The following is a 17,672-nucleotide window of genomic DNA, read 5'->3' on the forward strand; positions in this document are numbered from 1 at the left end:
AGGGAGAGAGGAAGGACAAACCTCTAAAGAGCTGGGAACCTTACTGCATAGCAGTGAAACAGCACAATGATATGACAATGGGGGGGTATACTTAAAACACAAGTACAATAGTCTTAAACAATACAAGTCACTGACTGCTACTGGTGGAGGACCCTGCCCGCGAGAGCTCATACTCTACAAGGGATGGGTGAGGATACAGTAGGTGAGCATGCAAATTCAGTCTTCTCCTGATGGAGTGTTTGTATAGTTCGGCAGATTCATTACATAGAAGTTATCATTTCCTTTGCAAATCACAGTTGTTGGCTTCCATGAGTCGGGTCTCACCGTCCATCCCCAGAGCCGCCATATGATGCACCGCTATTAAATGTAAGTCTAGAACTGCACCGTTTGCATATTTCCTCAATCAAGTGAAGAAACTTGGGAGCTTATCTGCATCAAATCTTCAGATCTAAAGACAGCCGGGTAATGATGATAAAGATTAATCTATAGTGTCAAGGATACGCTGAATTCTGGAGACTTGAGCTTTAAGAACAGTTGATGCATTAGGCAGTGACCTCTACTCTTCATGGTGGTCTTCTGAATAGATTATGCAGTGGGTTCCTGGCGAGGTGGTGGGACTTGTGTGCACATGCTGGGTGTAGGTATCATGGAGTTCTGATCCATTCTGCCTTTTCCAGACTATGTAAATATGAGATTTTGGCATGAAATCTATAACGCTGGGAGCGTCACTCTGTCCGAAGCCTTTATAGACTGCGCAGGCGCAAGCGCCGGAGCAGTCTGGCCCCCACAGAGTGACGCTCCCAGGAGATCGCGGTATGCGTAAGCACTGAACGCACACCGCGATCTCCACCGGAGAGTCAGGGACCGTGGACGCGCCAGGAGGGAGAGTAAGTATATTCACCTGTCCTCCGTTCCAGCGCTGCGTGCTGCTCCGTCTCCCGGCTCCTCTGCTGTGACAGAGTCCAGTCACAGGCAGAGGAGCCGGAGTGTGTGTTCAAGAAAATGGCGCCGGAAAGCGCGGACTGCGCAGGCGCCGATTCCTGCTGCCGGAATCGGCGCCTGCGCAGTCCGCGCTTTCCGGCGCCATTTTCTTGAAGACACACCTGCAGTGGAGCCGGACGATAGGTGAGTATGGTATCTTTTTTTTATATATGGCAGCAGCATACGGGGGCATATAATACAATAGTGGCGCAGGATGGGAGCAGCACATGACAGAACGGGCGCAGGATGGCAGCAGCACATGACAGAACGGGCGCAGGATGGCAGCAGCACATGACAGAACGGGCGCATGATGGCAGCAGCACATGACAGAACGGGCGCAGGATGGCAGCAGCACATGACAGAACGGGCGCAGGATGGCAGCAGCACATGACAGAACGGGCGCAGGATGGCAGCAGCACATGACAGAACGGGCGCAGGATGGCAGCAGCACATGACAGAACGGGCGCGGGATGGCAGCAGCGCATGACAGAACGGGCGCAGGATGGCAGCAGGATGGGAGCAGCACATGACAGAACGGGCGCAGGATGGCAGCAGCGCATGACAGAACGGGGGCGCAGGATGGGAGCAGCACATGACAGAACGGGCGCAAGATGGGAGCAGCACATGACAGAACGGGCGCAGGATGGCAGCAGCGCATGACAGAACGGGCGCAGGATGGCAGCAGCACATGACAGAACGGGCGCAGGATGGCAGCAGCACATGACAGAACGGGCGCAGGATGGGAGCAGCACATGACAGAACGGGCGCAGGATGGCAGCAGCGCATGACATAACGGGCGCAGGATGGCAGCAGCACATGACAGAACGGGCGCAGGATGGCAGCAGCACATGACAGAACGGGCGCAGGATGGCAGCAGCACATGACAGAACGGGCGCAGGATGGCAGCAGCACATGACAGAACGGGCGCAGGATGGCAGCAGGGCATGACAGAACGGGGGCGCAGGATGGGAGCAGCACATGACAGAACGGGCGCAGGATGGCAGCAGCACATGACAGAACGGGCGCAGGATGGGAGCAGCACATGACAGAACGGGCGCAGGATGGCAGCAGCACATGACAGAACGGGCGCAGGATGGCAGCAGCACATGACAGAACGGGCGCAGGATGGCAGCAGCACATGACAGAACGGGCGCAGGATGGCAGCAGCACATGACAGAACGGGCGCAGGATGGCAGCAGCACATGACAGAACGGGCGCAGGATGGCAGCAGCGCATGACATAACGGGCGCAGGATGGCAGCAGGATGGGAGCAGCACATGACAGAATGGGCGCAGGATGGCAGCAGCGCATGACAACGGGGGCGCAGGATGGGAGCAGCACATGACAGAACGGGCGCAGGATGGCAGCAGCGCATGACATAACGGGCGCAGGATGGCAGCAGGATGGGAGCAGCACATGACAGAACGGGCGCAGGATGGCAGCAGCGCATGACAGAACGGGGGCGCAGGATGGGAGCAGCACATGACAGAACGGGCGCAGGATGGCAGCAGCACATGACAGAACGGGCGCAGGATGGCAGCAGCACATGACAGAACGGGCGCAGGATGGCAGCAGCACATGACAGAACGGGCGCAGGATGGCAGCAGCACATGATGGAGACCATATACCAATATAAATGCTCGCCACCCGGGCGAAGAACGGGTTCAATAGCTAGTAAAATATATACCTGGATGTAGGAAACCCCAGCTACAACCTCAGAGGCTCCCAAGGCTCAAACATTAGAGCTTCCCATTCATTATCATGCTCTGATCATCAGTAACAGCTGAAGATGACTTCTACTTAAATAAGTACAGACAGCTGATATTAATATACCTGACCAGACAATGCAATAGCTCTTTATGAGTGGTTTCCAAATCATTGCTGTTTTTTATTGTAATTTTGATGATTGATAACTGAGTAGAAAAGTAAGTTGATATCTCCATCACCACCAGAATCAAGGCACCGGATAAAGGGCACACATTCGATGAGTTGCAATTGTTGGTCTGAGATCCCAGGTCTGATCAAACAAATTCAAATTGCATATATTCCTCTGAGATCTCAGGTCTGGTCACACAAGTCTGAGATGTATTAATTCATCAGGAGAACCCAAGTCTGTTCACCCAAATCTAAGATATATTCACTCATGAGGAGGACCCAGGTCTGGTCACACAAGTCTGAGCTGCATTAATTCATCAGGAGCTCCCAAATCTGGTCACACAAGTCTGAGATGCATTCACTCATGAGGAGGACTGTTATGAACTGGTGATTCAGAACCACAATGGACCTGGTGGCTAAGAGCACACAAAGTGACCTGATAGTTACTAATAACATAGGACGAGCTCTGAGACATGGGAACTCTGCTGACCGCAATCCATAATCCTATCCAACCACACTAGAGGTAGCCGTGGAGCGCTCCTGACCAGACCTAGGCGCCTCGGGCACAGCCTGAGAAACTAGCTAGCCCTGAAGATAGAAAAATAAGCCTACCTTGCCTCAGAGAAATTCCCCAAAGGAAAAGGCAGCCCCCCACATATAATGACTGTGAGTAAAGATGAAAATACAGAGATTAAATAGATTTTAGCAAAGTGAGGCCCGACTTACTGAATAGATCGAGGATAGGAAAGATAACTTTGCGGTCAGCACAAAAACCTACAAACAACCACGCAGAGGGGGCAAAAAGACCCTGCGCACCGACTAACGGTACGGAGGTGCTCCCTCTGCATCCCAGAGCTTCCAGCAAGCAAGACAAACCAATATAGCAAGCTGGACAGAAAAAATAGCAAACAAAAGTAACACAAGCAGAACTTAGCTTATGCAGGCCACAAGACGATCCAGGAGAGAGCAAGACCAATACTGGAACATTGACTGGAGGCCAGGAACAAAGAACTAGGTGGAGTTAAATAGAGCAGCACCTAACGACAACCTCATCACCTGAGGAAGGAAACTCAGAAGCCGCAGCCCCACTCACATCCACCAGAGGAAGCTCATAGACAGAACCAGCCGAAGTACCACTCATGACCACAGGAGGGAGCTCGACCACAGAATTCACAACAGAGGACCCAGGTCTGGTCACACAAGTCTGAGATGAATTAATTCATGACGAGGTCCCAGGTCCGGTCACCCAATTCTGAGATGCATTAATTCATCAGGAGGTACCAAGTTTGGTCACCCAAGTATCAGATATATTCACTCATGAGGAGGATCCATGTCTAGTCACAGGAGTTTGAGATGCATTAGTTCAACAGGAGGTCCAAGGTCCAGTTACAGAAGTCCATCAGGAGAAGTTTTAAGGATGAGCTTAGTTGGCATTCACCACTTCTTGTTCCATGCTTAATCACAGTCTTGGCTAAATTTCTTATTGCCAGTTGATAGAGATGGATGTAAAGTTTGAAGTTAGCCTCTGATTGTTCTTCTCCACTTTTATTTTTCTTTTCCATCTTCTCTATCATTTTGTCACTCTCATTTCTTCAGATTTTCCCTCTTCTCTTCGTTCTTCTGCCTACTTCATGTTTGGGTTGTGCTTCTCGATGTTTTTCTCATTCCTCGCCTGCTTTGCCTCTTTTTTCGGATTTGTGTTCTTCTTTTCCTAATTTTTCTGATTCTTCATTGTATCATTCTTCTACCAATTATATTACTATTCTCCACCATCTTTCACATTGTTTTCCTCATTGTTCTGGCATTTCTTATTGTCCTCGTTTTTATTTTTTCCCATTCTTCATCTCTTTCTTTTCATTTTTCTACTCATTTTTCCTTTTCTTTTTCTTCCATTTCTTCTCAACTTTCTCCATCTTTTCTTCATTTTTCTGACTCTTCTTCCTTTTTTCAGTCCTTTGCTCATTCTTCTCCATTTCCCCGATTCTGCTCCTTTCTTTCTTCTTCTGGATGTAGGGATGGTTCTACCGTAGGAGACTTCATTGCTATCACTGGTAGCACTAGATCCTGGTGGCTGATCTGCATGGTACTACAGCCAGGATCTATATACTAGGGTATATGACATATGTTAATGTATATATTTTATTACAAGGCCACATGCCAATAGAAGAATCAAAAATATGAAGAATGAGTTGGGGTCATCTCCATTAGCCCATCTCCACCTGGTGACGTCCTTCTAAATAAACCAAGTCTAGGCTATTTCTCTAATAACCTCACAATATTTATCTCAATAAAAGCTGACAACATGTTTCAATGTTGATCTAACATCTTCTTTAGGTTCCTGAAGAAAAAGAAGTAACTGGAGAAGAGGTCAAACCGACCAAGATACATGCTGTACCTTTTTATTAATGTTCCTGGAGAAGGGGCCTGGACTCGATCTCCTTTGGAGTGACAACCTCCATTGATATCCCCACTTGTCTCTTGGTACTTTCTGTTTTTGTCCTCATCCCTCTGACAGAATCTCGTGGGTTGGAGCGTCAGTCACGTTTATCGTCCATGCCAACCTTGATTAATGCAACCACCATTTGTCAACATAACCATTGCTACCCTAATCCTACCTTATCAAGCAGAGGTGCAATAAAACCAATATGGAACTCTTCTCAGATCCTTCACATTGCAGAAAAAAGGAAAAAATATTTGAGCTTCTGGTAAAATTTCCAAACTAATCTTTATTTTATCAAAAAGAATTGCAAAAATATGGTGGACAGGAACAGAAGCTTGATAAAGAACAACCGTGTTCGAAACGCGTCGCTTGCTCCTGTTCTCCATGTTTTTTTAATTGTTTTTGATGGAATAAAGATGACTTTTACCAGAAGTTGGAACATTTCTTCTTTTTTGCAATTGCTACACGAGTGGTCGGCTCGTGGTTCCATGCATGCTGGACTTCTATAGACCTCAAGGGTCAGCTGGCATTATCCTTTTCTGTTCTCCAGATCCTTCACTACATATATAGATGGGGAGCTGGCCTCAATGATCACTTATAGCTGACTAGAAATCCTTTACTTTCTTTTCTGATCTCTTTGTGTTGGATCATGCCGATAGTCTGCCATCCCCATTGTTCACTATGTGACAGTGATGGATATACAGCACTTTACTATAGAGAATATTAGTCAATGTTATCTGCATGAGCATTTCACCCTAGAGGGGACATGACCACTATAAAACTAGACCTTTACATTTCACCCCATCCATTCTCCAGAACATAGACTAATTAGGGTGTTGCTGCGGACACAGGGAGAGCTGAGCTATTTGCATTAGTCAAATTCCCGAGGTTATATAATTGAGGACTGTAACGAGGAGCTGGAAGGAGAAGATCTCACCTCAACATGTGGTTCCTCATACATCTTGGTGTTTTTAGTTTTGTAGAAGGACTAGTGGCCATTTCCTTGAATGCGAGCATCATCATTATCAACGTGAAAAGCCTGAAAGGAGGGTGGAAGAGGACTCCATCTGACCTCATCCACGTGGCCATGGGAATGGTTAACATCAGCCTACGGGGTCTGCTGCTCGGACACTTTGTCGGCTTGTGGCTCTCTACCTCCTATATCACAATGGCATTCAGTGTGACCGTTATCCCTTTGCCCTTCCTGATGTACTACACCTTTTGGTTGACGGCCTGGCTCTGCGGCTACTACTGCACCAGCATCACCAATTTCAGCCACAGATTTTTCCCTTGGATGAAGAGATGGCTTACAAATGTACTGCCTTATCTTCTCATGTTCTCAGGAGTTGGTTCATTGGTCATCAGTATTCCAGGAATTTGGACTCTTCGTATGAAAATTCAGGAGCAACATTTAGGGAATGGATCATTCATCTTTACCAGTGTGGTAATAGTATCCACAAGCATTGAGTACACTGTGGTGTCCAACGTACTGGGATGTTCTGTGCCCTTCATGGTGATTCTCATCTCTCTCATCACATCGGTTTCATCTCTTCTAAGACACATATGCAGCATAAAGCTCAACAATCCGCACTCTCTTCATCCTAAACTGCAGCCCCACGTCAATGCTATAGGAACAATGGTCCTGTTATTAACGTTGTCGGGAATATTCTACACGGCAGAGATCATTCTCTTCTACACACAGTCATTGAGTGACACGAGGATTGTGGTCTGCTGGTGTGTAATCTTTGTCTTTCCCACAATAGAAGCCATCATCATGATCCAGGCCAGCCCCAAACTGAGGAAGACATTTCAGGAGGCAATCTGTCCAAGCAAACTGATGGAGAACGCCAAGAATTTGGGAACCTTTAACTTAACCCAACAAGCCAAACACTGATCCCAAACTCGTCCACCTGATACCAAGCTCATCCACCTGATCCCAAGCTCATCTCATGCTCAACTACCAGATCCCAAGCTCATCCCATGCTCATCCACCTGATCCCAAGCTCATCCACCAGATCCCAAGCTCATCCCATGTTCATTCACCAGATCCCAAGCTCATCCCATGCTCATCCACCAGATCCCAAGCTCATCCCATGCTCATCCACTAGATCCCATGCTCATCCCATGCTCATCCACCTATGGAGAGTTCAACTAGGAGGAGCACTGTAGTTTGCACACACTTATTAGTGGCCTCTTATTAATGAAATGGTTCATCGTCGGGCTCCACAATCATATAGGGGGTGAGTAGATTGGAATTGTACTTCAGTTCTGACTTGTGCCATTTATGACAATAATCTGGTGTTCCATTATTTACTGCCCCCAGAACAGCGCCTTACTTTCTTGGTAACTTTACACATATCCTAAATGGAAGCCCTTAGGCTAGTAATCGGTTTACAATGATAATATGTTCTGGATCTGTAGACCAGCTGTCAGGAATCCTTATCTTCTTACCTTAATTCATGATAATTTTTCTGATTTTTGTTGTCCTTCCATCCCCTTCCTCCCCGGCAGTCCTGGTCCATCTGTAGTGGGCTTCATCAGTAGATTCTTCATTCTATCAGTATATTTTTCGCGAAACGGCCGTCGTTTGGACCTATACACTCTGTTGTATGTACACCCCCGAGCCGTGAAGATTTTATTGGAACAAAGGCTTACCTGGTTTAGAAGATCGGTGAGTGCTGCCACTTTCTTTCTGCTCGTGAGATGTATCTGTATATTTTTATTTTATGTTGAGACTTGCGGCATCTTATTAACAGACGGACGGTGATGATGACATCATCATCTTCTATTAAAAAAAGCTCCAACCAAACTTAATATTGCCTAAACCAGTGTAATTGTCAGTGTAGTGTCAGTGCAGTAATGTAGTTACCGATCACCGTCTTCTCCAGTTTCCAGCGCTGCTCCAGTCTTCTTCTTGGCCATGTGATGGCTCTTCCAAATCTCTGGATCACAGTGTGCTCTATTAGTGAGCCAGAAGTGTCTTTTACAATGTAAACCTATGGAGCGTAAGAAGGCTGAAAACGAGGTTCAGAACGAGGCTCAAAATGAGGTTTAGAACAAGGGTCAGAACGAGGCTAAGAACGAGGCTTAGAATGAGGCTTAGAACAAGGCTCATAATGAGGCTTAGAACGAGGCTCAGAATGAGTCTTAGAATAAGGCTCAGAACAAGGCTTAGGACGAGGCTCAGTACGAGGCTCAGAACAAGGCTCAGAATGAGGAATAGAATGAGGCTCAGAACAAGGCTCAGAACGATGCTCAGAATGAGGCTCAGAACGGGGCTTAGAACGAGGCTCAGAGCAAAGCTTAGAACAAGGCTCAGAATGAGGCTAAGAACAAGGCTAAGAATGAGGCTTAGAACAAGGCTCAGAACGAGGCTTAGAACAAGGCTCAGAGCAAAGCTTAGAAGAAAGCTCAGAATGAGGTTTAGAATGAGGCTCAGAACAAGTCTTAGAATAAGGCTCAGAACAAGGCTCAGAATGGGACTTAGAACGAGGCTTAGAATGAGGCTCAGAGCAAGGCTTAGAACGAGGCTCAGAACAAGGCTTAGAATGAGGTTTAGAACAAGGCTTAGAACGAGGCTTAAAACAAGGCTCAGAATGGGGCTTAGAACGAGGCTTAGAATGAGGCTCAGAACAAGGCTCAGAACAAGGCTCAGAGCTAGGCTCAGAACGAGGCTCAAAACAAAGCTTAAAACAAGGCTTAAAACGAGGATTAGAACGAGGCTTAGAACAAGGCTCAGAATGGGACTTAGAACGAGGCTTAGAATGAGGCTCAGAACAAGGCTTAGAACGAGGCTTAGAACAAGGCTTAGAACGAGGCTTAAAACAAGGCTCAGAATGGGGCTTAAAACAAGGCTTAGAATGAGGCTCAGAACAAGGCTCAGAACGAGGCTCAAAACGAGGCTCAAAATGAGGCTTAGAATGAGGCTTAGAACGAGGCTCCATAGACCTACATTGTAATACTGACATACGGTTTGGGCTTCTCATATTTCAAAAATTTATATAGAAAGTGCTGGAGTTCAGCAAGGACATGCTCACACCATACAATCTTCCCTGGTAGATACCTGGCCATATTGTAAATACAGTAGCTCCTGGATGGAGCCAGGATCCCATTATACCAGATGTACCTCTTGAATGGAGAGATGATCCCAGACTACTCTATACACCTTCTACATGGAGACATGATCTCATGATCTATACCGGATGCACCAGGTCTATGGTCCAGTGAGCGCCATATTTGACACATCGCTGCCCAGCTGATCTAGGTTTGGGCTGTGTTCACACCTCCTTATTGCCATTTACAGACTGATTTGGGGAGGACCAAACTAGAAATAAAATGATCCAATACAGGATCCATTGATCTGAATGGGGATGGAAATGTCTTAAAATGTCTTCCGTTTCCCTTCTTCCTGGCTGCAATCTGTATTTTAGCTGGATGAAAAACTGACAGCACAACTTTTTTTTCTGTCCAGAAAAGCCTTTAGCAACTGCAATTATTTTTTTTAATATTTAAGTCTATGAAAAATGGATGACGATGGGCATGAATTCTGCCATCCTTTATTGGATCTGTTTTTTAATGGCTGGTCATGCCCAGGATGTGAAAGGTGACAGAGACTCCACCAGTAAAAATCGATCCATTACAAACAGAACTGGCTGAAAAACGGAAACTGAAGAGCGTCCATCTTAGCTCCATTTGTAACAGGTCAAGTTTTGTTAACACTGGTCGACACAACGACGATAGCTGGACATGTGACTAGAGCCGCTGTGTCAACATGAGACAGGATTAGTGCCGGTCAGGTCACCATGCCTGCTGGTTATTGTCCTCCAGCTCCAAGCTTTCTCATTGTTATGATAGAGTAACTCACCAACCTCATGATCAGCTCTGACGGCTTCTGCTCCCCATTATCTCCAACGACTGGTTCATTGGAAACAATGAGATTTGTTGTTAGATTAATGAACCTCGTCATCTTCCATCAGGAAAACCAAATGAACGTGGAAACCAAACCCCTCCTAGATTTGCATTGGTTCCATTGCCCTTTATTCTCACAGCTGGTTCAGTTGACACATTGTGCGGTCAGCAGCAGTGAGACAACCGCCATCTTCTCATTTTCCCCAGAAATCATGCTGTCTTCTCGGGATATGTCTCGAGTGGCCATTGGTTTGGCCACGGGGTTTACAGGGATCTGCCTGAACTCAATGATCGTAGCGGTTAATCTCAAGGACTGGTATGTTGGCATCCACCTGAGTTCTTGTGACTTAGTTTTGAGTTTGATTGGGTTAATTAATGTCCTTTTCCAGACGGATTTGGTCTTGGAAATGATCTTCAGTGCATTTCAAACTTACATAAAATTGTCCATAGAAATTCACTTAAGTGTCCTCCAGATCCTGGTGTTTTTGGCCTCCTGTAATTACTGGTTCACAGTCTTGCTCTGTACCTACTATTGCTTAAGAATCGTCAACTTCAGCAGTGGCCTCCTGTTCCTCCTGAAGATGAGAATATCCAGATATCTGCCCACTTTGCTGGTGATATCGGCTGTTCTGTCGCTATGTGTTGCAGTGCCGGCAGCTTGGACTATGTACCTGGTGCCTCCTCATGAGCTTTTGGTGAACACCTCCTCTTCTTCTTCTTCTTCACACGACGTCATCGCCATAACATTCCCCTACAAAGTGACTCTTATATGTGGGACAATTACACCTTTAATTCTAACCCTCATCCCCACAGTATTGACTCTGAACTCTCTCTGGAGACACATCATGATGATGAAGAAGAACATGCTGGGGTCAAGTACTGCCCGGACACATGCCCACGTCACAGCTGCCAGGACCATGGTGCTTCTCCTCACTCTCCTTATGTCTTTGTACATCTCTTCCATCTCCATTATATTACACTCATTTAATGTAGAGGATGTCTCACAGCACTTCAGCTGGTTTGTCATATTCTCCTACTCCACCTTACAGGGCGTAATAATAATACACGGAAACTCCAAACTGAGGACATCTGCAAATCGTATCATCAAGCAACCTGGAAACTGGCATCTGATGCTTCATGGAAGCCAACCTGGACTGGAAGTGTAAGGAGGTGGCTCACATGCTTCCTCTCCTATGGACGCTATTCCCGTGACGACGGGCAGCACCTCGTTGTTTATTAATGTTAAATGCAAAGTTTATGTGGTTTAATGTGTATGTCTTTGATAAGTGTTGTGTATAGGGCTAGGATAGGATCTTAGTATAGGACCATAGGGGAATTAGAATAGAGAGGACATCATAGAGATAAGGAATAGAATAGAACAGGAGTGTTAGTAAGATATAGGCAACATGGGGGGGTGTTCGGTAGGGAGGAGTTAGAGCAGAGCGGGGCAGAGCCATAGCGACATAGGATAGGCACTAACTGTATAGGCAGCAGAGCCTGGGCAGCCTTGCCCAGGGCAGGGTGCATGCAGCAGTGAGAGCAGACGAGTGATGGGCAGTCAGGCTCTTTTTGGTGATTCGGCTCTCATGGCTCCACTCACCAAAAAGAGCCGGCTCTTTTTGGATCCTAAATGGATCCCTAGTATATATGTGTTCACAGTATGTGAACACATATTTATGCTAATGTAAGCTGCCCGAAACCCCGCCCACCTACAGCAGAAACTCTGCCCACTTGCTAGTAGCCAATTAAATTGATGAGAGGGTGGAGTTTTGATCAGGTGGGCAGAGTTACGTCTGCTGAACACAGGGATTTTACGCCCAGTGAGAGCCATTCAGGGATTTTAGTGGCTCTCACTTGGGTGCCGCTTCCCGTCATTCACAGCAGGGAGTCGGCTCTTTGACTCGGATCATTCGCAAACAACACATCACTAGAGCAGACAGTCGGTCGGCCGTGGGGATAGAGCTGCTACGCCAGGAAGGGTCCCCAGGTTGAGGATCGTGCCGACGGGCACCAGCTTAGCAAGGACCATCCCAAGAAGGATCCGGGGTCTATGACCGGGACAGGAGTAGCTTAGATGGTGTCCCTGGCACCTTTCCCTGTTAGAACCAGGCAAGGGGATGGCAGAGACCCGGTGACACTGTAAATATGGACGAGACAGAGTTTGTCTTGAAATAAGGCTGGGATTGCTGAAAGAAGAGAGAAAGAGTTAGCAGGAAAGATGGAGGCTGCCCAGGAGGCAGGGAGAGATCAGGAGATGTCCCTTTGTGAAGTTTGTGCTGCAAATGTGATGAATGCCCAACTGAATAGTAAAGTTCAACTGTTGGAAAAGAACTGTGTCTCTGGGATGTTTTGCGCGGAGCCGAGATGACAGAACTTGATAGGACTCTGACAGTGAAGGTAAGTGTGCTGCTGCGCACGCTGCACATGCAGCTGAAGGGACACTGTATTTTATCTGTGGGGCACCAGGGTGAGGGAACAGAACAGCCAGTTGCCACAACTACCACCCTGGCCATCTTACAAAAGTACAAGAATCTACCAGCAAATTTCTAAGCTTTCCTAAGAAGCATCGTCGAAGACAAAGGACATTTAATGCTTGAAGGGACTGTCCACCTTTAGGCCGGAGTCACACTAGTCTGTAATACGGACGAGTGCTATGCGATAAAAAAAAATCGCATAGAACTCTGACCAATGTTAATCTATGGGGCAGCTCCTATCATGCCTTTTTTTCTCGTCCGTATTACGCTTGTGAGTGAAATAGGAGCATGCTGCGATTGTCTGCGTATCTCAGCTGAGAAACGCCAATGTAGGTCTATGGGGGCGAGAAAAAAAAAGCACAGCACACGGACCATCAGTGTGACCTGCGAGAAATTTTCAGGCATTGGGCAGGTGACAGGAAAGGCTCAGCCATTGTTTGCTCATTTTGCAAGTGTGTGAGAAAATCTCAACACATGGATGAGAAAAAAACGCATCCTGGCATTGCCCACGGATGAGATACGGATCACCATACGGAGAACATTTTCAGCAGACAAAATCAGGCAGATTTTTTATACATTGTGTGTGACCCCGGCCTTGGAGAGATTTGCTTTAGGTTAATGCATGTGCAAATTTTGCAAGTTTTGCTTTTACAGGCCCTTTATTTCCCTGCAAATTCAACTTTGATGTGGTCTGTGGTCATAAATCAGCCACAAGGAGCTTAGAAAAAGATAGATAAGAGAGTTACAAACTCTCCGGCAGACAAGTTCTCAAGTCACTTATTCCTCGGCCAGCGACCGCGGCTAGAGACGGCAAACACTGCAAAGTTCTTGTGAAACCCAATTGTAAAACATAATTTTTAGCCCAAAAAATATGAATTTCAGTAAAAAACAAATGTCCCCAAAGTTGGACAACTCCTATAATAAACCAGCAGAAAAGTCTAAGCCATGTAATAATAAATATCTGTGCATCTGACGGACGTGTGAAGCCTTCACGTTAGGGGATAATGGGAGAGATGATGATGGTGACTGTCACCAATCACAGGGAGGATATCTTTATCATCCCCACCGCTCGCACTAATTTGTCATGAACCGGGTTGTTTGGTTGCCCCTGGTTCCTTCTGAAGGGGATTTATCTATATCCCACTTCTCAGTTCTGGTTTGGAACTTGCAGCTCTCTGGCGCCCCCCTTACCCTCAGGTCAGACCGGGTACTGCACCTAGGATAATTAGACACCAGAAAGGCTGCCTTACATTGTACTGGCTAATGGGCACGCTGCAGTGAGAGTGATATAACTACTGCCACTTAGGCTGGAACAATAATTATCAATGCCGTCAGTTGCTACATGGTCTCCCAAGTGCACAGGACAAATCCGCTGCCACTAGCTCCGATTTCTTAATTAATAAGGGTCTGGAGCCAACCAAGATTAGTAGCGTAATTCACTTTGGAAGACGTGACAGTACGTTATAGAGCAGGGGGAAACTAAACTAGTAATTCTATATATTTTACTCCAAAAAGGTAGGCAGTGTTTACAGAAGTATAAAAAGGTATTATAAGAGTAGACAAGTATTGTATGTTCAGTACAATTATAAATAAAAAGTGATTAATGGTGAAAATCGACTTACGGTTCTTTCATATCATTCAATGGTACGCCATGTGGTGGCGGGGGAGGGGACCTTCCCCACTTATCTTCAGGTCAGATTGCACAGCCCGTCTTAGCTGAATCCCCCTGCAAAAGACCCCCCTTGTCTGGGCCTTTGAGTTTTATACCTTCGCCCAAAACTAAGGTTCTCCCCCCCCCCTGGATGTCCTCATGGGGTGGGCAGAGCTATGGAATGCACTCCTCTTTCTTAAGGATATGAAAACCATCATCCCGCATATCTTGGTGTATGAACCTCGTAGAAAGACGACACCCGTCTCGTTATGCTCAGCGTGATATAGGGATTCGTTTATGTATAGACATGGGGTAGCTGGGTGACTCAGTTACGTAGTAATGCCTTTCTCACTTTCTGCTACGCGCTGGGCTCCCGAAACCCACCAGTTAGGAGCCCTCTTGTTGCACATACCAAATATATAACTTTCAGATCTATGTTACTACTTGGGAGGAATTATTCCATCTTGAATAACTCTCTGATACACAAAGGAGCACATGGTTTCAGACGAAGGACTGGCATTCCCAGTTCAAAGCCATAAAAACTCCTCAGTGAAGGTTGCTGGCACGCTGATCTCACATTACAGCTGTATAGCAGGGGGGAGGGAGGGGGAAAGGTGAAATCGCACACAGCCACATGCAGGCAGAGGAAACTGCAGCTGAGAGCTCTGTATGTGTAATTGAAGTACCAAGAAATTCTTCCTATTTCCTGACAGGAGGATAAGACAAGTTGTAACAGCAGAACAGTGACCACAGCTCTGGGGGTGACTGGTGGATAAGACACGATGTAACAGCAGAGTAGTGATTGCAGCTCTGGAGGTGACTGGAGGATAAGACAGGATGTAACAGCAGAATAGTGATTGCAGCTCTGGAGGTGACTGGAGGAGAGGTGCCCACAATCAGCCACACCCTGCTAGGAGCAGCACCTGTCTTGTGAGCTCCAGCACTTCCAGCAGGAGGCCCAGAGTCGGCCTCTCTTCTCCCCAGGGAGAGGCAGGCTTCCGGGGAGGCCGGCATGGCTTCCCAGGCTTCTGTTCCCCGGTCTGTGCCGGCGGGGGACAGAGAGCAGCAGCAGCAACCGGCCCAAGAGGGACTGAGGAGGTCGGGACGGGTGAGAAGAACCATACCCACCTACACCAACCCTGAGACGGCTCATCGTCCGCCCAGAGAGGGAGACAGGGGCGCCCCAGGAAGGAGAGGAACATCCTGGGGGGAGACGAGCTCCGGCGAGTCCTCGAGTACCTTCTCCTCCCGAGAGGTCGCCATGCTACGTGAGTACGAGGACGCCGGCAAAGCACTGACCGGGCTGAAGGAGGAGCTGCGGGTGGCTCGGGTCCTGAACACCCGAGCCTCTATCAAAGAGAAACCCGCGACCTCCCAGAGGTTCAGAGCCCTCAGAGATGAGATGGTCCGGTTAGTGGTCCTCCGGGAGGGGATTGAGAAAAGCGCAGGTCCCTTCCTGGAGAGGTTTAAGAACCAGCGGCGGTTCTCAGAAATGAAGGGGTTAAATACCTCAGGAGAGCCGCCAGCCGGCGTCCTAAGCGACGAGGAGGAGGAGGAGGAGGACGACGACGTGGCTGTGACTGGAGTCCTACAAGCTGGAACCAGCCGGGAGAGTGAGTCGCAGATCCGACAACAGGGAAGCGGCCTCCCGACACGGCAGAGGACTCCGACAGCACAGGCTGGAGTGTCAGCGGAGGAAGAGGAGGAGGGCGGTCCGCTAGAGGAGGAAAAGGAGGAGGGCGGTCCGCTAGAGGAGGAAGAGGAGGAGGGCGGTCCGCTAGAGGAGGAAGAGGAGGAGGGCGGTCCGCTAGAGGAGGAAGAGGAGGAGGGCGGTCCGCTAGAGGAGGAAGAGGAGGAGGGCGGTCCGCTAGAGGAGGAAGAGGAGGAGGGCGGTCCGCTAGAGGAGGAGGGCGGTCTGCTAGAGGAGGAAGAGGAGGAGGGCGGTCTGCTAGAGGAGGAAGAGGAGGAGGGCGGTCTGCTAGAGGAGGAAGAGGAGGAGGGCGGTCTGCTAGAGGAGGAAGAGGAGGAGGGCGGTCTGCTAGAGGAGAAAGAGGAGCAGGGCGGTCTGCTAGAGGAGGAAGAGGAGGAGGGCGGTCTGCTAGAGGAGGAAGAGGAGGAGGGCGGTCTGCTAGAGGAGATCCGACAGCTGGAGTCTCCAGTGAACCTGGACCGCTTTTCCTTTGGTGAGGACGAGCCAGCAGAGGAAACCAAGAAGAGGAAGACGACGAAGGAGACCGCACGGGAGGTGGTGGGTTACAAATATGTACTGATGGATGATGTTACACCTACCGCCTCCTGTGTAAACCCCACCAAACCTAAAGGCACGGGCTCTGCAGTGGGTCCGGGGCATAGGCAAGGTGGGGAGAGGAGGAGGACGTCCGGCGGTGCTGCCGTCTGTGCGGGGAACAGTGCAGGGGGCGAGGCTGTGGTGGTACTCACGGCGCCGGACATAGGGGACCCCGAGGAGTTTCCCTCCCTGCCCTCTGCGGCTAAGCCGGTTATCACCGGGGCTGAGGGGGGCGAGGGGGATGTCCACGCCGTTGCGAAAGGGGGACGGTGTGGGCAGACTCCATCCCTGCTCACTACGGCTGAGCCGGCCGACGCCGGGGCTGTGGGGGGCAGGTCCGAGAGACTTGGTGCGGCGAAAGGGGGGCGCACTGTTGTGACAGGGGCGCAGTGCGCCTCAACAGAGAAGAGGCACGCGGCTGCAACAGGGGAGCAGCGAGTCCAAAAAGGACAAAAAAAAGCAGGAGAAATCATCTGCAGGGAACACTGGGCGCCCTGCTGCGACGGGGGGACAGAGTGCTCCAGCGCCCAAACGTGACACCAGGACCCTGAAGTCTGTGGGTGCGGGGCAGGCGGCGCCCCCCAACAAGCAGCGGGCCCAGGATAATAAAATACAAACTGCTGCAGTGGGGGGGCAAGGTGCTCCAGAGACACAACACAGCACCAATCAAGGGAAAACGGGTGTGGTGCTGCACCCCTCCCCCGGTCCAGCAGGTGTGAGTGCAGAGAAGCCAGACACAAGTGAGGAAGGAATGGGTGTGACTGTGGAAGGTGCAGAGAACACTGGGACAAATGGTGGTGAGAATACTGGTAATAAAGTGACGGGAAGTGGTGGCAATGGTAAGGGGAATGATGGGAGTAGTAGTGGAGTGAATGATGGGAGTAGTGGTGGAGTGAATGATGGGAGTAGTGGTGGAGTGAATGATGGGAGTAGTGGTGGAGTGAATGATGGGAGTAGTAGTGGAGTGAATGGTGGGAGTAGTGGTGGAGTGAATGATGGGAGTAGTGGTGGAGTGAATGATGGGAGTAGTGGTGGAGTGAATGATGGGAGTAGTGG

At 48.7% G+C, this 17,672-nt stretch overlaps 2 protein-coding genes across 2 annotated transcripts; both read left to right on the top strand.

Moving 5' to 3' along the window:
• Nucleotides 1-6,239: 6,239 nt before the first annotated feature.
• Nucleotides 6,240-7,190, top strand: LOC138646242 (taste receptor type 2 member 9-like). The gene has a single exon (XM_069735709.1). The coding sequence runs from the start codon at nucleotides 6,240-6,242 to the stop codon at nucleotides 7,188-7,190; it is 951 nt and encodes a 316-aa protein (XP_069591810.1).
• Nucleotides 7,191-10,248: 3,058 nt separating this feature from the next.
• On the top strand, nucleotides 10,249-11,370 carry LOC138646243 (taste receptor type 2 member 4-like). Its single transcript, XM_069735710.1, has one exon. It carries the CDS (start codon nucleotides 10,249-10,251, stop codon nucleotides 11,368-11,370), a length of 1,122 nt encoding a protein of 373 aa, XP_069591811.1.
• Nucleotides 11,371-17,672: the final 6,302 nt, after the last annotated feature.

Source organism: Ranitomeya imitator, chromosome 7 (assembly GCF_032444005.1).
Source record: "Ranitomeya imitator isolate aRanImi1 chromosome 7, aRanImi1.pri, whole genome shotgun sequence".
In the NCBI taxonomy this organism is placed as follows: domain Eukaryota; kingdom Metazoa; phylum Chordata; class Amphibia; order Anura; family Dendrobatidae; genus Ranitomeya; species Ranitomeya imitator.